Source organism: Aspergillus udagawae (assembly GCF_001078395.1).
Source record: "Aspergillus udagawae IFM 46973 DNA, scaffold_1, whole genome shotgun sequence".
NCBI lineage: Eukaryota > Fungi > Ascomycota > Eurotiomycetes > Eurotiales > Aspergillaceae > Aspergillus > Aspergillus udagawae.
The window spans coordinates 4050084-4072600 of record NW_025091264.1 but is presented as its reverse complement, the minus strand read 5'-3'; the positions used below and the strand labels follow the sequence as shown (position 1 = coordinate 4072600).

At 47.3% G+C, this 22517-nt stretch overlaps 5 protein-coding genes across 5 annotated transcripts; 2 read left to right on the top strand and 3 right to left on the bottom strand.

Moving 5' to 3' along the window:
- Positions 1 to 11098: 11098 nt before the first annotated feature.
- Positions 11099 to 12445, bottom strand: Aud_001328 (putative plasma membrane SNARE protein (Sec9); the record flags this gene model as incomplete). The annotated part of the gene is made up of 1 exon (XM_043286828.1): positions 11099 to 12445. The coding sequence occupies one exon, from the start codon at positions 12443 to 12445 to the stop codon at positions 11099 to 11101; it is 1347 nt and encodes a 448-aa protein (XP_043142763.1).
- A 464-nt stretch (positions 12446 to 12909) lies between these two features.
- On the top strand, positions 12910 to 15287 carry Aud_001327 (Sec1 family protein; the record flags this gene model as incomplete). The annotated part of the gene is made up of 4 exons (XM_043286827.1): positions 12910 to 12987; positions 13077 to 13272; positions 13527 to 13738; positions 13791 to 15287. 4 exons carry the CDS (start codon positions 12910 to 12912, stop codon positions 15285 to 15287), a joined length of 1983 nt encoding a protein of 660 aa, XP_043142762.1.
- A 206-nt stretch (positions 15288 to 15493) lies between these two features.
- Positions 15494 to 18775, bottom strand: Aud_001326 (telomere length regulation TEL2 family protein; the record flags this gene model as incomplete). Its single annotated transcript, XM_043286826.1, has 6 exons — positions 15494 to 15956; positions 16021 to 16734; positions 16786 to 17332; positions 17386 to 17472; positions 17528 to 17875; positions 17926 to 18775. The coding sequence occupies 6 exons, from the start codon at positions 18773 to 18775 to the stop codon at positions 15494 to 15496; spliced, it is 3009 nt and encodes a 1002-aa protein (XP_043142761.1).
- Positions 18776 to 19126: 351 nt separating this feature from the next.
- Positions 19127 to 20666, top strand: Aud_001325 (NEDD8-activating protein UBA3; the record flags this gene model as incomplete). Its single annotated transcript, XM_043286825.1, has 6 exons — positions 19127 to 19155; positions 19207 to 19308; positions 19359 to 19364; positions 19422 to 19501; positions 19560 to 19856; positions 19915 to 20666. The coding sequence occupies 6 exons, from the start codon at positions 19127 to 19129 to the stop codon at positions 20664 to 20666; spliced, it is 1266 nt and encodes a 421-aa protein (XP_043142760.1).
- Positions 20667 to 20933: 267 nt separating this feature from the next.
- Positions 20934 to 22207, bottom strand: Aud_001324 (DNA-directed RNA polymerase core subunit RPC40; the record flags this gene model as incomplete). The annotated part of the gene is made up of 3 exons (XM_043286824.1): positions 20934 to 21908; positions 22001 to 22105; positions 22163 to 22207. 3 exons carry the CDS (start codon positions 22205 to 22207, stop codon positions 20934 to 20936), a joined length of 1125 nt encoding a protein of 374 aa, XP_043142759.1.
- Between the last annotated feature and the right edge of the window lie 310 nt (positions 22208 to 22517).

Genomic DNA, 22517 nt, shown 5'->3' with positions numbered 1-22517 from the left:
CCAGTTCCTTGGGTGACCTTCAAGGTTTTGATGGGTCCTTTTTTCCCTTTTTCCCTTTTTCCCTTTTCCTCTTTTTCTCTTTCATTTTTTTTTTTTTTTTTTTTCCATTTTTCCCTTTTGTTCCCCCCTCTTTTGTTCAATTTTATTTTATTTTATTTTATTTTTATTTCTTTAAAATTAATATGTAGTTCAATCTTGGTTTCCTAACCCTTTTGATGATACTGTGTGCAAGTTACCTAGTACTAGCCAAGTAAAAAATCTCTTTTATAATAAGAGATTAAACACTTATTTATCATGTTTAATTTAAATTAGCTTTCCTCATGAGACTGCTCCTTTTTCTTCTTTTATCATGAAGGCAATCATACAATATTCAATAATGAGACAAAATTCAATACCATGTAAGTTTTCAAGACAGAGAAAATAGGATTGAAAAGAAGCAAGATACCTTGGAAGGGGTGAGGGGATATCAAAAAAGGAGACACCTGAAACTCCGTGATCGGAACCAAGTATGTGCATTCAGCTCTCAGACTGAACCGTTCAAAATCGCACGCTAAAATATCATTTTCAACCAGATAAATCAGAGATGAGTGAGTCCCAACTCGCAAGTCTACAGCTGGGACGGGAAGACCAAAAGAAAAGAAAGGGGAGGGGAAGATGTGGGTTTGCACCAAAACAGAGAGAACACAGAGATAGGTAGCACCTGGTTCTGATGGGGATTACTGAAAAGATACAGAGTATGGAGTAGTCTACCAATTTTGCGATGGTTCCCGACTCTCAATTTGTCAGAATTAGATAGTAGCCACTGGCCAGTACACCTGTAACCACTTACTCATAAGAGTACTTTTGGAGTCAAGTGCGCATACTCCATAAAAGTACATGTCGTCCAGTCGCACTACTCCAGGAAGGGAATCATCTTAAAGGGGGCGGTGGGCTTCAAGCCTACTGAGGAAGGTAAGTAGGATGCACTAAGCCAGTTCTGTTTTGGCTAGTAGTAAAGGGGGGCCGCGGCGCACCACTCTGTGCCGTGTCTGTGGGAATGAATGACCAGAAAAAAGGAAAAAATGAAGAAAGAGGAAATACAAGATGGCAGGCAACGCCAAGACTTAAGCTTAGATGCAGCGACCAAGGTTCGCCTTGAGTCTTTAAGGGTGTTTCAAGGTGGCGGGGAAATGGCAGATCACAGAGATACGTCAAAGGGTATATCCGTTCCGTGGGGCAGTCAGCAGTAATTGGAGATGAAAGGCTCCTAAAGAGAAGACGGGTCCATGGACTCCACTCACTCTTTTGATTCTGCATTCCGCAATAATAACAGTAATAATAATGCCCACTGATTAACTGGCATGAGAGCAGAGGGTAGCAAAAGAGGAGACAATAAATGTGGTGAGGATTTCTGAAGATAGCAGTGACATACTCAATCAGGAAAAAGGTAGAGAAACTATCCATATATTCATGGAGCATATGTACGTAGTATCGCCATGGACCTCGTTAATTTTGTTTAGTTTGTTAATAGTATTCGGTAGCACAGTTAAGGAAATAATAACGCCTCCTGATGTAGAGCATCCAATAGTCGATCAAGCAACTTCGCGAAACTACAGATTGCAGACGGCAGCACTCTCAGTGACAAGGTGAGGTGCTTAAGCAATGGAGCCAAAAGTGAGGGTCCTAAAGCAGGTCATTGGTTTCTCAGCAATGCCAAATGATGATGGTTGATGATTTGGCCCTGTTATAGAGCTGCACCTCGAGCACCTTACAGCAGTGTGGCTGCAGTGCCACCGCTCCAATGTGACAATTATCTGCGGAATACAGGTCACTTACAAGGTATGCTCGAGGCCATAGGAAACGTGAGTTTGCTTTGGCCTATGTATTCTGATATTGCCGCTTATAATACCACGAGTAGAGGAACGTAGATTTTGGAAGGTGGGTGACATGTGATGCTGCTCAGCTTCATCCTAATTGGTACACTACATCAATGTTGTGTATGGAGTGTTGCCTCAGACATGCCATACCAATCTCACATCTCATCTGCTCAAAGTGCTGAATTTATCAGAATGGTCAATGGCAGGTGATTATGATCAATGCACTCCGCACCGAATCCTCTGAAGTCTTTGAAGAAACCGAAAGAATTGTACAGTGACACTGTAGGTATCTGTCTGATCATTACGGAGATTATCTACCCTTCACCGTCTTGGCTGCTCTGGCCTCTAAACGGATCCTATGGTGGTTGCCAATCATCACTTGGAGGAATCCCAACTCTCAAGCAGCTACCTCAAAAGTAATGAGTACTGTATGTGCCGAGGGCTGAAATGATTGGATGCGTGATTGTGTTTTAGTAGCCTCAGTATTATTAGGAGGGGCTCATGAGCTTGTGAGATTAGTGAGGGTAATGAATGCAGTATGACAACAGAGGATTCAATAGTAGTATATGTTTAGATTGGGAATAGCATCATAATCATCAATAACAACAATAGCACCACCAATAGTTGTTTTCTCTGGTTCCAAGGCTCGGAGGCCATCAATCTGGGTTACAGTATGCAGAGAATAGCATTGCATGTGCCGTCGTCATCTTAACCCTCGACTGTCTCCGCAACTCATGTCATCATCGCCATGATTGGGGAGTAACAGCAGCATCATCCCGCAACCGCAAGCATTGGTAGTGACTAGCTAGGACAACGTCATCTTTCAATGGCCAACAACTCCGATGCACAGGAGAAATTATCACATAACCGCCTCGCCTAGCATGAGTTGTGATGCGGCAGGCAGGGAAGAAACAGAAATGATTGAACCCCCAATTTTCCCGTCGGACATGCTCCGGAAAAGTGTCCTGTACTTTATGTGGAGGAAACCAGTATCCGACTCTGCACTAAGGTTCAGTACACCACAACAACCTTGCAAGATCGAATTAACTTCGGTTCTTGAGATGTTCAGATGACCACATTGTTTATGCAAGGATTACATGAAAGACAGGCCCTATACACATGATAGGAGGGACTTAATTAATCAAACTGGAAAAGGCTCACGGTCATTCTACCTGCAAAGAACTGTATGACAAGGAGCCTTGCCTGTCTTCTGCCTACATACCAATTTCATTGTTGTCCGATTGTTTTCACTTCCCAGTCTTACCATTACTGGATGAATTTTCTTTGTGCTGCAGCTTCAGGGTGTGCCGAACCCACCATCGAGTCAGATCGCAGCCGACTTCCCAGGATCCCACAGTGTGTCGACTTGGTCCTCGGTTCTGTTTGGCTGCTGGAATGCTGACACGGAACAGCCACCAAGCCACCGAGCAAGCCATCCAACACTGTTCCCCGTTTTCCCGTCCATTTCCAACTCCGCTTGGCTCACAAAACAGTTTCGGGGATACAGGAAGGATCACTCAGTAGTCTCCAGAAAGATAATTTTCCTGCCGACTTTTGTTTTTGACTTCATCCTCCCTTTTTCTGGTGCAGTAGCCTCTCTTGGTGACAATTCCAGTTGCCCTGTCAAATACATCCTTAGGCGCATCGACGTCAGAGCGCGGCAGAGAATAGAGAATGATGTGTACTATTTTGTGCTAATTTTCGGGGCTATGCCATGTTAGTACTTGGAGTCGGTATATTCCGCTACTCATCCTTCCACCATCAAAGCGAGTCTGATCCACACTGAGAGAAAGGCAGAAATTGTACACCGTGACCTGTGCTTCAAACCACCATTATTATGGAGCACTCCATAGTCTACACTCCTAGTGGTAGATAGTAATGGATCATGGAGGGTTGAGACCACTAGTAGATGGTGATAAAGAACTCGGCCTGCAGTATGAGTCTTCGACATGACGACGTCAGGATAACCTACTTCGTTCCAGTTTGTGTTCATCTACAGGAGTACTGTAGATCAAGATCTCAGAGATAATCATCTACCAAACATCCGATGTCTTTATCTACATCTGTCATGGCTATCGACGATCAGGCGTACAAGAGGCGTTTATCTCACGATCATCGCCAAACAAGCCATGTCGAAGTGGATTCCCGGGGAGGAGATTGACAAACATCAGATGCGCACTTCTGCAGCCATGCTGTGGGAGGAACAAAGAGGCGTCATTTACACTTTGTTCAAGAGCGAAATGATTTGCCCAGATTGAACTCAAGGTCGTGAGCTAAACACCGACCGTGGACCGCCTGATGAGCACTCTGAGCCATGATAGGTGGATACTGTACAAGTCATCAGTGCAGAAGGAGGCCCTAGCTCAACTTTAAAAACTCAACAGGCATAGCAAGCTTCAATCGGATGCCTTGAAAAAGGGAAACCTGCACAAAGGCGTCATCTAGCTACTTAAGACGAAAAAATTGCCCCTGTCGCTCAGCGTGCCAGGTTATTTGGTTGATTTCTCAGTACCCCAAACGCATTGGAAGAATTCTTCAATCTAGCTATTGTTTCTTGCCTAAGGAGCAGACATTAACATTCATGAGAGCAATAATACCCACAAATGCAATTCAAGCAAAGACCCAAAATTCATGAACTTGACTATCAATGCAGTGACATACTGAGAAAAGTCAACAAGTCGTTGGCTGGACTAAGTGCTTTGTTCTCCATGGATTGAACACCTCAAAAACGTGGGTCATGAACCCACACTGCTGGCACGAGCCTGGCCATGTGAGAAAGGGAAAAGAAGAAGGGAAACCTTCCTTCAGTTCCCCATCCATGGATCAGACCCATCTGGGTCGACCCAAGCTTGGAAACCGACACTGGTTCCTCGTACCTGGTAATTAACCGTCGCCAACTATCCGTGCTCCATATTCCCTAGAATAGTAGAGACGTAGAAAATAGTGATTTTTCTCCTTTAACCTAAGAATTTCGAAGTAAATGAGTCAAAACCCAAGAGTCAAGGCTTGGGTGACATTGTGGAGTCGGACTCAGGGACCATCCTGTCTTCCAGTTCTTCAGCCGTTTTGGGGAAAAGGGAAGAATTATGGACTGAAATTATTGATCCACATTGAAGGACTAGACGGCCTCCTGCTCCTAAGTTCCCAAATAACATGTATCCATTTTGAGCTATGAGGCGTAGGGAAACAGCACATACTCCGTACTCGCAAGTCGCAATTCACATCGCCACAGTCATCACACCCCTGTTACGGCTCACTTGGTCGATCCACTCTGTAGTTGGAGGTGTGCGACGGGTGTTCTCCGTAGATAGTCCATAAGAACGGGTCGAAACTAGGACATGGCATAAAGAATGAAACGGCAGGAAGGCCCATATCCCGCATGCTTAGTGCACCAACACAGTGATTAATCTGTAGAAGACTTAGAAGGCTACTGATGTTCCTTGATCCATATGCCTGTGTTTCTATATGTAGAACAGTATCTGGATTGCAAGGTTATGCATATTGAAGTACAGTTTTTGTCGAGGACCCAATTCCATAATCATTGTATAGAGTGCTCTAAGAGAAGTCATATTGACTGGTCTGCCTACTTCGAAGTGGCCTTTAAAATGACTGGCTCCACCATCGTACACAACGAGGCTAAGAAAGTACGAACCTGAAATTGATGGATTCAAGGCGCCAACCAGTTCCTCACCGCTTCTCGCACAGAGCTTGTGGGGTGGGAGTGAACTTAATTCATGACTGCCGCACCTGCCCCACATAAAAGAATTAACCTAAGCCTATTTTAGTAGGTCGTAGGTTACCATTCCGGGAAGGATGTGGAGCAGACACGGCACATCATCTCCAAAAACGCGTAATTACTGCAAGGGTTTCCAACCAATTAGAAACAGGAGAGCACACCAACAGCCTGACTCTAATCCCAAAATCGAGTACAGGTTCCCAATCAGGCAGTCCAGTAGAAATATGATCCGTCAAAAACGAACAAGCCTGTATCAAACCGTCCCTTTCCTCTCTGGTCTGGTTTCCTAATCCATGAAGTATTTGCTTCAGGGGTTCCTGTCAGAGACTCCAGAGTCTCAAAACCCAACTTTGTGGCTTGCTTGCTACAGCAAGCCTAGTCATACAACGAAGCTATCTGACTCTGGGGTTCAATGCCTGCCACTTAAATCAATAATATCTCAGCAAGTTAATTTTAATTAACCGTACTGAATGCTGAAGAGCCGGGATAGATTCCTGAAGCTTGATATTAGTGGCCAGGAGTCAGCCACTTTCTGCAGTGTGATATTGTTGCTACTACGGATGATTTCCGTAAACCCCAACAGCTGGGATGAAATCCTATTCCGAAGCTTAATGAAAATAGTGAACAAGGAGTCTACCTAATGATACATGCAAACTTTTATTACGGTTAATCTTGAAGCAGACACAGCCTTTTCAGGATCATTAGCTATTAAGCCACTGAGAGAGGGGTCTTCGACACACTCGGTCCCACTGTCGGTTTCACTACACTGGCCAGCTACAGGCTAGCCTGTAGCTGTAAAGGGATCTGATAATAATTTTTCATCAGTCGTGAGGAATGACCTATCATGCACTAATGGAATAGTCCTCGAACAGACGAGAGCGTGACATCTCCACTCATACCCAGGACTGTTATGAAGATGCGGATAAATATGGGTTAACACAGATTATTCATTTGGGATTCTTGGTGTGCTATATGTCAATGATGATTCCGATAAGGTGCGTCTGCTGATCAGCGGCAATAGGGGCGAACTGGGGCTCTCCGAAAGGATTCAGACTCTTTAGGCAAATCACCAATCAAGTCCATATCAAACGACCTCAAGCAACGGATTAGCATATCCTTTGGGGAGGTTTCGAAGCCTTAAAGTTGTGTCTCAGTGTCAGTTGCACGAGGGCAAATCCATGTTTTCCAACCGGCAGATCGCCATGATTGACAATGCCTCGCAGATGACAGGGCCATGTCCTCTGTAGTCCGGATTCCAGACATCTCAGACTCAAAGTCTCAAGTGGATTTTGACATACTGAAAGCCGCCTCCGCCTTAAGAGTTCACAACTCCTTCCAAAGTCCAAAATCTCGGAACCCGAAGCAGCCGGGTGCAAAATCCCACATCCACATACTCAGAGTTCTCACAGAACCCCGAACGGGAAACACTTTTTGAATGATCCCCGAAGATATGATGGGGCCAGTGCCAAGGTAGCTAGAACTGATGGAAGATGACTGAGCGTTCTATCCAGTGTTCATTTGCAATTTTGGGCGTAGTCAGGGAACCTACACAAAGTAGCAATTGTGGTTCATCCCGCCTGCTGTCCGAGCCAAAATATTGCTAACCACAAGTAGAAAGAGCTTATTCCTAAACAACTCGGTAAAGGTAAACCTTCCCTCGTACACGAAAGGACCTTGCGGTTGCAGGGCAGAGGATAGGTTGAAGGCAAAAGCATTTTCATTGTCTGTGTTACGAACTATTGATTCTGATAACGTTAGTACGGTGTAAAGCAAAATGATATACCTTGGCAAAAACAAACAGCATGAAGAATCAATTTATCTGTAGAGATCAAAATCTAATAGGCTACGCAGTAGTAGTCGGAACCAGCCTGCCTGAACCATGAAGATCAACACACATGGTTTAGCGTTGGCCTAAGATAAAGACAATTTTAGCATGTATAGAAACCCCACTCTCAAATTTTAAATTTGCAGTTTGCAAATATTTTATTTATTTTGTGATTTGACTTTCCCTGACGGTAGGCAGGGGTGGCATGCAGCCACCGCAGCCAAGCTCCCCCAGAGACGGCAGATAGTCGATAGCCGAGCTTGGCATTTAAATTATAGACCAATGAGATTGGCAGCCCCACAGAAGCTGACGCGTGCACAACTTGGTGCTATCCTTATTTTGGCATGCCAGTCTCAATCGGGAATGAGGACCTGAATACCTTACCTTACTCAGCTTACGAGAAGTCAGCATGGAACTCAGTACGTATTATTGTTTCCTAATTACTCTGTACTGTAGAGACTAATTCACTTCTCTTCAAAGTGTCGTTGAAATACCTTGTAAAGTGTTAAAATGTATACACTTCGAAGAAGGTGAAATTTCTACTAAATCCTTAAGAAGTACCTAGCTAAATAGGGAAGAGAGATTCAACTACAGAATGTTTTGATCACATTGCATCAAATCTCGGCCACCATTTGTTGGATTTGAACCCCGCAAAGCCCGTTTGCCTTACCTAAAACCCTGCGTGCGATCCTGGCTGACCCCACTTACACTACTACTTTGAGGGTATTGCGCCTAGCTGCTTTCTGAAACACGCTGGCTAATTTCTTGGCCTGTCGCGACTTGAGGTTGAGGATGTGTTAGGACAGAAAGCTAAGCCAGATGGGTACAGGTTGTAAAGCTTTAGTTTAGTGACTTCAGACGGGCCTTGGTTTGGCAGCACTTTTGGTCTTCGTCTTCCGCCCACTAGGCACAATAGACTGGTCAATTTTGAGTTCAGACTTGGGACCTTTCCGAAATGGAGATTACTGTTGCAGTTAGCATTGCGAGGTGGCCAATATTAGTGAACTAGAGATAGTGGCCGTCGCCATGTCTACTTAGCCATAACTGTCATAGGGGCTCCCTTCTGATGGAGATGGCTACGGAAATAGATTACCCAGGTTTAAAATGGACTAATTCATAATGATTGAGCTGCAATCCGAATCAATCGAATAATCCTCGCGAGCATGACCTCGTATGTATTCGACCAGCTCGGCATTCCTAATTACAACAGCCGTTGAATCGTGGAGGATGAGCATACCTGTATTTCTGTTGCAGGCTACTGATTATCTCCAACTACTCCGTAATCGTTTTGCGACTCAACACAAGACATCCCTATATTGGAGACAACCCTGAGCTAGAAACAAGCTTCTCAAAACACTCCTCGGCAACAGTCTGGCCAAAGAGTGAGAGGGTACCTACTTATCACTTATCCCAGTGTGCAGAAAAGTGGGACAGCAGACTTCCTTGGCCGATGTCATTGGGTGGATGTTTGGGAGGACTGCCACGCCCTAGCATTATTGAGCATGTGCTACAGCGTACTGTTGTCCGATGACTCAAAAACCAATTTTATGCGAGCTATCAAAGGAGGTTGTTAATGCCATAATAATTGCAAAGTCAAGGGATTTTCAAAAGTTTTTCCTTTTTTTACTCCATGTACAGAGTATCTACTGCAACCTCACATAAACCCAAAACCACGGGTCAAAAAAGCTTGCGATTCTTTTTTAGTAAGGACAACAATGACCTCTCTTCATACAAACGCATCGGAATTAAATTCCTTGCTAGCTGTCTTCCCTTGAATGCTAAAGGAGGAACACAACAGGAGCCATAGATTGCAGACCGGACAATTTTCCATAACAAGTTAACCACCCACGAAAGGTGGGTACTTGCTAGGGATTGTGCTACACATGGGTACCTACCATGGCACCTATCTTGCTAGGAGCCAAGGACTGTACTTACAGTTGGACATACGTTCCGGAGTAAGTAATAGGTATGCATGTAGGTCGGTATATATGTCTGTCTGTTTGTCTGTCTTATTACTGCTTTCACGTAGGTACAATGCATGCTGCTTTGCGGAGTACATATACCTCTCGAGAGAACAAGAATGAAACTTCACCACTCAAATTCGTCTCTGTAAAGAGAAAGTACGTACACTCTTTCGGGGAAAATATCCAATGGCTGTAGGAGAGAGAAAAGCAACAAGGGGCACTCAACGCAGGCGACGCAGGACCTATGCCATGGTCCGACTACTATCTAGATACTCCGCCTTTCAAAGGACTATCGCCCCTGTTCCATTATTAGGGAGCAGTTCTCCTGGCCCAAAATGGCGAGTCAGAACCAGTGAACATCAGAATCAGGGTCAACTTATTGATTCGTGCTTTGCTAGAGCTACGGAGTACGTAGTACGTAGACTACCCCATAGCTTATCCAACTGCTCAATTCCAAGGGTCCTGTCCGCCGACATCAAAAAGGAGGAAGAAAAAGCCACAGGTAAAACTTTCCCCCATCAGGTTCTCAACGCTCGAGCCTCATCATCTCTTTAAGGAATGATTGCCTAACTTTCCCTATCTACTTTCTTGGCCTGCTCAATCTGGCTTGAGAGCGGGTGGGAGCCACTAGAATTCATGCCCAATCATGAATGCGAGAACTCTCCAACTTCAATAAGGACCGGAATGCCTACGGCCATGATCCAATCAGGGTCAATATTTTCAAAAGTAGTTCAAATCAGGGAACGGCTGCCAAGGCCACGAGCCCGCACATGACAAGAGCGGTGGGGAATGGCTTACGCGGCACATCCTCCGTCTCCTGCATTGTGATATGCTTGGCATCGGGTCCAGTGGCAAAGAGGGGTTGACCAGTTGGCAAAGGTTATTTGGTTAGATGCGACGCTGGTAGGTATTTGAGTACCGGTGTGTTTGGGGTTTCGGAGGGGTGGATTACTCCATTTCACAATTTCGACTCTTGATGAATGATGACGCTGTTGGTCATGCAGAGAGAGTAGGTAGGGTTGTACTATACGGAGTAGGCTGTACCCTGTCCTCCGTAGGCGAGTATGAGTATGGATTGTAGCCTCCGTTGCAGCCTGAGGTTGAGACTACTCATATTGAAAACGGATTGTATACATGTCTATTGTGCTTAGGGGGACTTTCGAATGAACTGCAGTTCCAGTGCTGGTCGGGGAGGACTAGATGGACGAAGGATAGTGATCAGCCATTGGAAAGAACTTATGTCCTAGACTTTGACATGCAATGGGTGGTTGGTCTTCTGTGCACAGAAAACGATGTCGGATGGTATAAAATATAGTGTCCATCTGGTGTGAGGCCGTGTAGAGATCCGAGTATGGCGTAGCGATTCAAATGTAGCGGGCCACCTTCAAAAAACAAATAAACATTGCAAGACTCGCATCAGTCAGTTGTTGTATATACGATGTGGACAGGACAGGACATCATTCAAACAGCTTCAACGAAGAATTAACAAATCGTTCCTTGAGGTAGTAATTAGATTGATGGGTTCTATTAATCAGAGTGCTCAGTCTCGCAAATGTACAGGTAGCTCGAACACTCAATATGGAGGCTCCAACGAGCCACAAAGCCGAGAACGCCGAGAAATGGTGGACAGTGATATGCACAGAAAACATATAGATCGAGATGTGAATCATCAACCGACGTCGACTGCACCAGGCGGCCTACGGGTGCATCCGCACGACTAAATATGAATAAACGAGCAGAGCTTTAATGAATACGGTCCAGCTTGGCCCGGTTCATAGCAATTTGGTCGTCGACGAAATCGCTCTGTAGCAATGTCAGTAAGTCCACTGACACTAGAGAAGCAAGCAAGAACACTCACCTTGCCCATGATTCGCTCTAGATGTCTGTTCTGCTCGTCAAGTTCGCGGCCTGTGGCACGAGCAAGTCCATTCAGGCGACTGGCAGCACCGGACAGAAGATCCAGATTCTGCTCGATCTCATCCTCCATAGCCTCATCCTCACTGTCCGCCTCGAATTGATACTTGGCACGCTCCGTGACATTCGCCCTGTTCTTGGCGTGAGGTTTACCAGCTTCCCTCTCAATCTCCCTGAATGTGCGCTCCATTCGTTGGTTGGTCTGATATGCCTCATTGCGCGTGCCTTCCCGAGTTGCCCGTTCAGCGCGATGGGTCTCAATGATCCTCTCGTCCCGCTCCCGTCGTCTACTGGCGCTAGTGAATGGGTTTGACACGTGCACCGCAAACATGCTCTTATTGAGAGTTTTCAGCTCTTTTGCTTTCTCTTCAGCAAGTCGGCCCTCGATAGTCGCAACATCCAAGGCTTTCTCGGTGTCATGGATTCTTTCCCCTTGGGCTCCAAGGCGGGCGAGCGTTTCGCGGCCGGTTTCCTCAGCCTGCGCGGCGACGCGAAGAGCATTGCGAGTGGATGCGACATCGCCCTGCTTGACGAATCGCATCTCCTGCTTAATGTTCTGGATTTCCTCCTCTTCCTCTTCTTCCGCAGTGAGCTGTCTCTCCTGATACGTAGAAGTGTTGTACTCATTGCTTCCGCCGCCGTAAGCATTGTTCGGTTCTGAGTATGGAGGTGGAGGACCATTCTGTTGCTGCTGTTGTACCCGGTCCCTGGCTCCTCCAAAAAGTGCGTCTTTGTCTGCTGCAGCGGGATCATTCGGATCGGTGCTGCCTAATCCTCCATAACCACCAGGGCCGTAGCGGGAGGTCGATGCGCCACCAGCATTGCCGAATCGATTAGCGCCGTATCCGCCTTGATTGCCATACTGGTTGGGAGCATAGCCTTGAAACTTATTGTCGCCTGGGATGCCTCCAGGTGCGGGAGTGCCGGCGGGGGAGCGTCCTGTCATCGAGCCTGGTCCAGCAGGCTGTTCGGAGGGGGGAAGAGGGGCTACTCCAGCGTTCATCTTGGCTCTGGTATACGGGTCAATTGGAGCGGGTTTCGCATACGGGTTCGCAGGAGGAGCTGGACTCTTGCTCTTGGACCGGGACCCAAAGAGGGCCCGGCGGCTGGACGAGTCATCGTCGTCGCCGGACTTCTTGAACAAGCCCATTGCGGATTGCCAGGGAGATGTAGGAACGAAGGGGTATCAGGGAAAATGGCAGACAGGACAGAGAAAGACAGAAAAGACAATGGGAGTGTTCACAACAGTCTAATAAGAAGAAGTGGTGGGTGAAGGCTGAGAAGATGTCAAATGTAGTTGACATTCAGGGGAGTTTCAGGCAAATAATCTAAATTGAGGGGGAAGAGTCGAGACTCCGAGCAGTAATACAAATACAACAATTCATGAATATGCTGGACAATGCTCAGCTGAAGTATGTGGTAACATTGTATGAGACATGTATTGTGGCGCAGAGAGAGGCGGTGATAAGCGCTAAGCCAATAATAGTTAGCTTTGATGGCTGAGCCAAATTCGACGCATCAGAAGACTGATGCAAACGTACTCCTGTACTCTCTGCCTCTTTTCTTCTCTGGTTTGCTGAGAAACCACCACGTCTGGGAGGCTCCACAGCAACCATGGCGCCGTATCCTGGGTCTGATGCTGACTATATCAAGGACAAGGCGCGGAGGGACTTGTTGACTCTCCTTGAAGGCGTGAGTGAGGCTCCTTCCTGGTCGTCCCCTTCTCAACAGCATTGATGTTACTGGAAGCCGACTTGGCTAAATCAGAACTATACGGGCAGGTGCGTGGTAAGAAGAATCTTGTCATCAGCCAAAATCTGGCAGGCCCAGTTGGGATCTTCGTCAAATTTTCCCAACTCCAGGAATACGGCGTAGATCGAGTTTTTCTACTCGAGAATGCCAATGTTGACTCATCCCAACGCAATGTCGTCTTCCTAGTTCATGCTGAGAAGATACGCCAGGTGCGAACAGCAGCAGGTATGTCGTCTCGGCTCTATTTCTTGTAAACCATTGCCTGCATTATCTGTCTGGCCTTCTTTCGGGCCCAGCACACATGGGACATCAGTAGATTACGCAGAATCATCAACACTCTACGTAGTCAGTCAAGTTCCCTATATCAAAACAATCCATGTCCTCTTCAAGAGGGCTACTACTGGAGCTCATCCCTAAGGCTTTCTTTCTCTGAAATGTCCTGTAGAATGCCATCAGAATGAGCTAACATTCCTCTATAGAGCAAATCAAGCGTCTACAGCAGAACGGCAATGTTGAGCATGAATACTTCATATTTTGGGTACCCAGACGAACATTTGTAAGCAATAAGATCCTGGAAGATGCAGGAATCATTGGCGATGTGAATATCACCGAGTTTCCGTTGTATTTTGTACCTCTCGAACAAGATGTCCTTTCCCTGGAATTGGATGACTCTTTCGGTGACCTGTATTTGGTAAGTGCAAGAAAATTCTCTCGCTTCAACCAATTTGCTTATCATCACACAGCATAGAGATCCAGGTTGTATCTTCCTCGCCGCGAAGGCTCTTATGGATATCCAGCAAAGACAGGGTTATTTTCCTCGAATCATTGGGAAGGGAGATCACGCGCGCCGACTCGCAGATCTTCTGTTGCGGATGAGAAAGGAGCTCGATGCTGAAGAGAGCTCCGGTTTGGCGGACCTTTCTTCAAGAGGACTTCTGCCCAGCGCGAGTACCGAAAGTCTGATCATTATTGACCGGGAGGTGGACTTTGGCACCCCTCTGCTCACGCAGCTCACGTACGAGGGCTTAATTGACGAGTTTGTCGGAATCAAGAACAACCAGGCAGATGTTGATACGGCTATCGTTGGAGCCAATTCTGTTCCCCAGGCCCAGGAGTCTTCCAAAGCTCCTCAACAAACCCTGAAGCATGGACAGAAACGGAAGATTCAACTGGACTCTTCTGACCAACTGTTTAGCCAAGTGCGTGATGCAAACTTCGCCATAGTCGGCGATATTCTGAATAAGGTGGCACGGCGTCTAGAAAGCGAGTATGAGACTCGTCATACGGCCAAGACGCCTTCAGAGTTACGTGAATTCGTGAATAAATTGCCAACTTATCAATTGGAACACCAAAGTCTTCGCGTTCACACGAACCTCGCCCAGGAGATAATGAGAAATACTCGCTCAGATATCTTCCGCAAAATTCTTGAAGTCCAGCAAAATAATGCCGCGGGCACTGACCCAACGTATCAACATGGTGCCATCGAAGAAATGATTGCCAGGGATGTGCCTCTCAAGACTGTTTTACGTCTGCTGTGCCTGGAGTCGTGCATGTCGGGCGGAATTCGTCCCCGCGATCTCGAGAATTTCAAGAAGCAAATTGTCCACGCCTATGGACATCAGCATCTACTGACCTTCTGTGCCTTGGAGAAAATGGAACTCCTGCATCCACGTTCCTCGGGACCCGCCATGCTTATTCCGACTGCTGGTGCTCAGCCAGGAACTAAGACGAATTATAACTACTTACGGAAGAATCTACGCCTGCTGGTAGAAGAAGTCAGTGAGAAGGACCCGAACGATATTGCCTATGTATACAGCGGCTTCGCTCCACTCAGCATTCGTCTAGTCCAATGCGTTCTGCAAAAGTCGTATATCTTCTCACTCGTCAAGGGCGGTTCTGCTTCTGCTACCTCCACCCCTGCAAGCACTGCATCCCCCGGCTGGCTCGGATTCGAGGACGTAGTAAAGAGCGCCCGTGGCGCGACGTTCAGCATCGTTCAGAAGGGAGACGATAAGGCAGTTCGTGCGCGACAGACGCTGAGCGGCAACAATGCAACCAAGACTGTGTACGTATTCCTTCTAGGTGGAGCGACCTTCACAGAAATTGCGGCTCTGCGATTTATCGCAGCTCAGGAAGCCCCGCGACGGAGGATTGTCATTTGCACAACGAGCATCATCAACGGCGACCGAATGATGGAGGCAGCCATTGAGAAGGGAAATTTTGCAAAGACCGAAGGATAAGAGGCATGTTTTTGGACTGGCAAATTCGGCGGGGCCAGTGTCCTGTACGCCGACTAATTTAATAACGATCCTGTCAACGTAAACCACGAAATGATGTTATGATCATTGATAGCCTATGTATATTGACTCGCCCAATTGTCCCACCACCCTTCACCGTGTGAGTACTTTTCTCCATTTTTAAACGTATAGATATGGACTATTTAGATTTAATACTTAAACCCAGAGTTGACACCCATTAACCGCCCTTGATATCTCTCCGTCACTTCACCCAATTTTACCATGACTCCTGCGGCTAATAGTCTGACCTGCTCCCGAGGGTCGTCCGCTCCCTGTGCCGCCACAGTTCGATCAAAGACTGACCCGGCCCACTCCCGCAATTCGATTACTTGAGTCGCAAATTCCGTGACAAGTCGTTCCTCACCGGAGGAGCCTGAGGCGACGTTCAAGTCCACTACTGCGAGGAACAGCGAGAGCAGTGCGGAGACGATCGAAGGGTCCTCCGAAAGCGGTCGTGTGTAGAGTGAAAGGAGAAAATTCAACGTCTCCTGAGTGAGATTAGGAAGATACGGGTTGTGGGGCCCCATGGTGGAAAGGATGAGCGTCAGTGTTTGAATAAAGAGACAGAGGAGATGCGGAATAAGAAAAGGGTTGTACGAGGGCGCGGTTGACCTGTGATAGAGGAAATTTGTCAACTGGTGTCCGTCAGACTTATGGAGAAGACTCGAGCTCTTACGAGGAAAATTGCGTCATCATTAATCCGAAGCGACCTGTTAGTGGATAGAAGAAGCCCTCTGACAAGACTTTGTAAAGGTTCTTGACCGTCGACTTTTGTCGCTGCGCATCTCGCTGCTGACGTTTCTTCTCGACGTCCATTCGCGACGAAAATGTTCGCACCTTGAGTGCATTTGGACCAGACACGGCGTCTGCAGCTTGAGCCGCAAGCGGTTCAAGGGACGCTTTTGAGAGGGTCTTTGTGAGACTCGCGATGGGCGATTCATTGGTTAGGTACAGGTTTTCCACGTTTGCTGGCAACCTTCTGGTTGGAAAGGAAGTGTCGGGTAAGGTTGGCAACCCGAGCGTGCGGGCATCTTCCTCACCGTTTCCTGCTAGTTCTCGAGCACTTAGACCCAACGCCGTAAGGACTGCGGATCGCTGGGTCTGGGACAGGTCTCCATCGAAGAATACCGCCCCAAACCAGCGACCCATTTTCAGCGGTTGTGATACGATCAAGGCAATCATGCTTTGTAGCCGACATTCATGGAATTTAGGGAGTTTAGCCTGCTCCTGCAGTCCAACCAGGACAAGGGCCAGCTCCTCTACATTCTCAGCCAGCTCGGTTCCGAAGCCAGTCTTGCGTCGAATCAGAGAAGGGGCAGTGGTCACAGCCAAATCATATCGTTCGAGATTCTCCGTATCCCGTAAGCCAGCTATCAGATCGCGAATGTATCTATACGGGTCAGTTGTCTGTATGTATCGCAATGTAGTTCCATCAACTTACACTGGTGGTGTCGGTTTGTTGCGATTTACAAGAGTCGGATCATCGTCGGAATCCGATGGATCGTCGTCAGGTTTCTCGTACGGTATCAGATCATCATCCTCTTCATTCTCATCATTCTCTGAGTCCCCAATCTCTTCTATTGACACAATCTTGACCGATTGTGCGTTGGAGGCTCGCACGCCCTCAGTTCGAGAAGAAGACGGTCTTTGAGCTGGTGAACGAGGCTCATTAGGTGTCTGTTCTTTTGATAGTTTGATATAATCCAGAGATCCAACGCGATCTGTCTTTTTGACCAAGTCCAGATACGAGACTGCTTCATCGCTTTCCATCTCTTCAAGGTCAAATTTCATAGCTTTTCCTGGCTCCTCAATGAGTTGCGAGATTGCGGTGCCAATGATCATACCAAGAAAGCGGGCTTTCGAGGATGAGGCTGCTAAACGATTCGAGACGGTGTTCAGGAAAATACTAGACCGTCCTGCGTCCTTGACTGCACAGCTATCCAGCCGTTGCAGACACCCAGCAGCCAAGAGAACAACTTGAGCATTTGCTGAGAAATATTAGAGCAAGCTTTGACATTTAGACAACGGATTTCCGGAGTACCTTCTTGACTGGCCATCGGGGCGTGTCTGATGTAAAATTTATCGCCGGATTGTTCAAGGCTCTTGGAGAGCAGAGCTTGAACTATGTCTGAAAAGCATCTATTAGTTGAAGCTCAGAGGCTGCGCACTACGGAAGACGTTACCCTTTCTATCCGACAAAGCTGCTAGTAGCGCTCGACGAAGACCGACAGTATATATTGATCCAGCTTGACCTTTTGCAAGCCAGTCTGATACCTGACTCATAAGATGTGGACTCTTGGAAATGATGATTGAGCACAAGGCCGCAACACCTTCGACATTTTGTCCGGACGTTTTCGCAAAGTCCAGGTAGGATATGCTAACCGGGAAATACTTCTTCTGCAGGTCGCGGAATACTGACTCGAGAAAAGCGAGTTGCTCAGTTGGCCGAAGTTTGTCATAGAAAGAGTCAAAATGTGTTGGGAGAGCACTGCCCAGTAGAAGACCCGAATAGATTTCCCTTACAAGGTGATCTTCAAAGTGAGTTAGCATAGAAGCTGACAAAAGTATCGTAAAACTTAACCTGTGTAGCCAATACTCAATGACCGAGCCGTTAGAAGAGCAACTGCTTTCAGACCCGCGTCGTCGTTAGGATTAATCCTTGAGACAATATGACATATATTTACCCCCAACCAGGAAGCATATTGAGTTCCTTCACCAAGCCAAGAGATCTTCTCGAGGCCATCCAGGTCTTTTATCAAGCTCAGGGCTTCTGCTGCAGCAGGTAGGAGTTTACTGGCACCAAGAAGAGCAATGATCTCTTTCCAAGCCAGCTGCTTCTGGGTTTCATTAGTGTAAAGAGCATCGATGCCATTGTAAAGGCGCAACACAAAGTCTGTTGGTTTCAGCAAGGCAGAGATGACCGACAGAATCTCTGCAAGTCGAATATGATTACTCGATCCTTCCGCATTTTGAGGTCCTGCTCGTGCTGCGGTTATCAGAGAACGAAGCTGAGTAACCAAGCAACTCAGTCCAGCAACGCTGCTGAAACATCGCAATAACATGCCTCGTAGTTTACTAGCTTGGCCCTTCGTCTCCTTTACATATTCCCAGTGATCGGGAATCGTGATGTTCACTAAGACATTGAGGATCTGAGTAGTCTTTGCGCTTGGGACCCTGATATCGAAATCTGGAGGACGATCCTTTTTGTTGGAGGGATCAAGTATGGCGAGTACTTGCGCGATATTATCGTGACCAGGTTTTGACTTCAGTACCGCTAGTATATAATCTGACGATGTTGAATTATTGTCTGACTCGGCCTCCGACCCAGTTTGGCGGCTCTGAAGACCATCATCGGAATTTTCCTCCGCGGCAGACGATAAAATCGACCTGGAATCGCGCGTCAAAACCTTCACAGTCGTGAGAGCTTCCATTTTCGATGATTGAATGTCTCTCGAAAACTAGAAAGACACTCGATGGTTATGCCTCAAGTGGGAGGAAATTGTATGGAGCGGATTAGTCACGTGCAGCGGTGTGTTCTTGGACCAGTTACTGAACAGTCAACAGCGCAGCTGGGTTGTTACCTTCATTCATCGCAATACAACTGGCTATAATCTCATTTTCCACTTTTGAACGGGAGGCAGGTCTCTATACCGGGCTGTGAACACAAGCAACTTGACATCGGTTAAAAAAGTGTCTTGAAGCAGGTTCAAATACAGTTACGGTAAACGTCACAACAAGTATCTAGTGACTTATTTGGCGATTTCAGACTTCTAGCTCAGAATATGGCATCTCTAAGTTCCACTTCTCGGTGGTATGCATTAACTTCGGAGGGCGCAAGGCAAGCATGATTAACGTGAATCAGGAAGCACCTTTACTCGGTCTTGTCGAAACCAGGTCCATACAGCGATGAAGACTGGGTTCCTGGTCCAGAGACGATAAGTGCCTTGGAAACATCGAAGATCCTGTACGTGATTGCCAGGTGATGACTATATCAGCTTGCTAACTTGAGGCCAGAGTGATGTCAGTCCGAGGTTGTTGTCTACGACCATGATTGAGTTGCTGATGAATTTGATATAGTGGCGCGGGTGGTTTAGGATGCGAAATTCTCAAAAACCTTGCCTTGTCAGGATTCAAGGATATTCACGTTATAGACATGGGTAAGTGCTTCCTATCACCATACGACTTTGCGTAATCCGTTGGTTTAACTCCAAAAAGATACGATTGACATCTCGAACTTGAACCGGCAGTTCCTGTTCCGGCAAACTGACATCGGCAAGCCTAAGGCAGAGGTCGCTGCAGCATTCGTAGAAAAGCGAGTTAAGGGTGTCAAGATCACGCCGTATGTCGGCAAGATTCAGGACAAAGACGAGGATTACTACATGCAATTCAAGATCATCGTCTGTGGTTTGGATAGTATCGAGGCCAGACGGTGGATCAATTCCACTCTTATCGGGATGGTTGATCCGGAGAATCCTGAGAGTCTGAAGCCTCTCATTGACGGGGGAACAGAAGGTAAAGCCATCCGACGCCATCGATATCGTTGTCACAAACTTATGCTAATCGTAAGTAGGTTTCAAGGGCCAGGCCCGTGTAATTCTTCCAACTCTTTCCTCATGCATTGAATGCCAGCTAGATATGCACGCTCCTCGACCTGCTGTTCCCCTTTGCACCATTGCAACTATCCCCAGACAGCCTCAGCATTGCATTGAGTGGGCTCACCAAATCGCCTGGCAAGAGAAGCGCAAGGATGATGCCTTTGACAGCGATGACATGGAACATATCAGCTGGGTTTACAACGCCGCCCTTGAAAGGGCAAACCAGTTTCACATCCACGGCGTGACCTTTCAAATGACCCAAGGCGTGGTCAAGAATATCATTCCCGCAATCGCTTCGACAAACGCCGTCATTGCAGCCGCGACCACGTCAGAAGCACTGAAAATCGCTACCTCCTGCAACCCTTACCTGGAGAACTATATGATGTATGCTGGTGAAGAGGGGGTCTACACTTACACATTTGAAGCGGAAAAGAAACCAGATTGCCCTGTTTGCGGCAACTTGGCCCGAAAGATGACTGTGGACCCGAACATGACGCTGGAGGAATTCATAGAGAGTCTTGGTGAGCGAGCCGAGGCCCAGCTCAAGAAGCCGAGTATGAGAACGGAAGAAAAGACACTCTACCAGCGCTTCCCGCCTCAGCTAGAGGAGCAGACCAGGGGCAATCTGAAACTAAAGCTGAAGGAATTGGTTGAAAATGGTCAGGAAATTGCGGTTAGCGACCCCGCATATACTATTGACTTCCGCTTCCAATTGATCTTCAAATGAAGCGGCGTGGCTCAAGCTTACAAGCCTGAATCGGTTACGACGATATGCGATTAAGTACATTATCAGAAAGACGCACAGCGACGCTTGAAGAAATGATAGCTGCATTTTCTATTATCTGAAGAAGATCCCCACGCAGACTCCTGACGTCGTAAAGGAGGTTTTGACCAACTTTTTCGTAGATGTACAACACGCACAAAGATAACGAAAACCAACGCCGGCTAATGCATTATACTTCGAAAACTGTTGGGACAGGCCGCACGAATGTCATTACCGCATGAGATCCGTCAAGCCTCGCTTCCATCTCGCACATTTCAACTTGAGCACCTTGACACTTTCGAGGAAAAGATAATCACTTTCAAACTGACCAGTGCTCTCAACGTTGAAGATGAAGTGATCGCGAATGCGGCCCAGCTTCACCTTGCCCTGGAATTCCTCGTGTCGCAGGCACTCTCTGCTGACGGTATCCTTGAAGGGGTCACGAACCACGGCCTTCATCTCACCCGCACGCCCCTCATATTCGCTTCCTTTCTGTGCGGCTTCCCTCGACGTGACGGTCTCGAGCTCAATAACTCCCTTGGGGAAGCATTTGGCAAATTTTTTGGCGTCTTCACCGATGATAGGACGAAGAATCTTGATGTCTGGCATGAGGCGGTATGTTGCGGTAGCCACAGGTGAGAACTTAGCGTGATCAGCTCCGATCCCTTTGATGCAGTGCAACTCCATATCGATCTTCTGTCCTGGACGTAGCTTTGCGATCAGAATATCAGGATTGACGGGCTGAATTGCACCGTCGCCAGTGAAGAACTGTTCCTGACGTCCGACCGGGTGGAAGGTGATATCCTTAGCATAAACATGCGCGTTCTTGTAAAGTTTGCGAGGGTCGTCCTCGCCCGGAGCAGCGTTGGGGTTCTCGGTACATTCAATATCCAAGCGTAGCACGATGGTGTTGTAGTCGGCGGGGGTGCTGCCAGATTCGGGATCGTCCTCGGTGGGCTTCTTGAACCAGCGCATCCAGTTGAGACCCTCCACTGAGCCTTTCAGCGGGATCAGACCCAATCGCGAAGCGAGAACTTCGTCCTGTATAACGGAAGTGTTGTTGTGAACGAAAACGTACTCGATGGCCAGGGTTGGTACTTCAGCCATCAAAATTCGACGGAAAGCATTTGCGATGGAGGCATCAAGCCCAATCAAGGAGAAGGAGGATTCGAACGGGTCATTGCGATGAAACTCGACTCGGAAGCCCTGTGAACAGCAGGCGTGAGTTGAATAAACTTTCAGACCATCGCGACACACGATGAAAGCTATTGCATAAGAGCTGTTCAAGGAGAACGCACATCTCTAAACTTTTCCAAATTCCATTCATGCGACTCGCCGGGCCAGTGACCTGGAAAATCTGTGGAGGGGATATTGGTGACCGTCTCTGGATTGATATCGACGATCTAAGAGCTGGTTAGTGACGAGTATATTCACTGGTGTTAAGCTAGAAAATAATGTACCCTTCTGCGATCAAGCTCCTCCTGTGATGGAATAAGAGGCGCCATGATGGCTGACAATACCAGTAGATTAACTGCTGGAGACGGAGAGGTTAAATCGAGAGACGAGCGGATGATAATTTCTTTGGGACAAGCGGCAGTATTTTCTGCAGGCCTAAGGCGGTAATTTCCTCTCACTTAAACCGCACCCATGAAGAGAGAATCTTGTGGGCGGAAGTGCTGCTGGGCCGGGGGTAGAAACCCGTGACCAGTATTGTGTTTCACCAACGGAGGCTTAGTGTGGGTGCGCTTTAGAGATTTTTGGAAGACCAACCAGAGGCGGCGTGATGACAGGAAAGCTCTTGTCACGTGATTACCC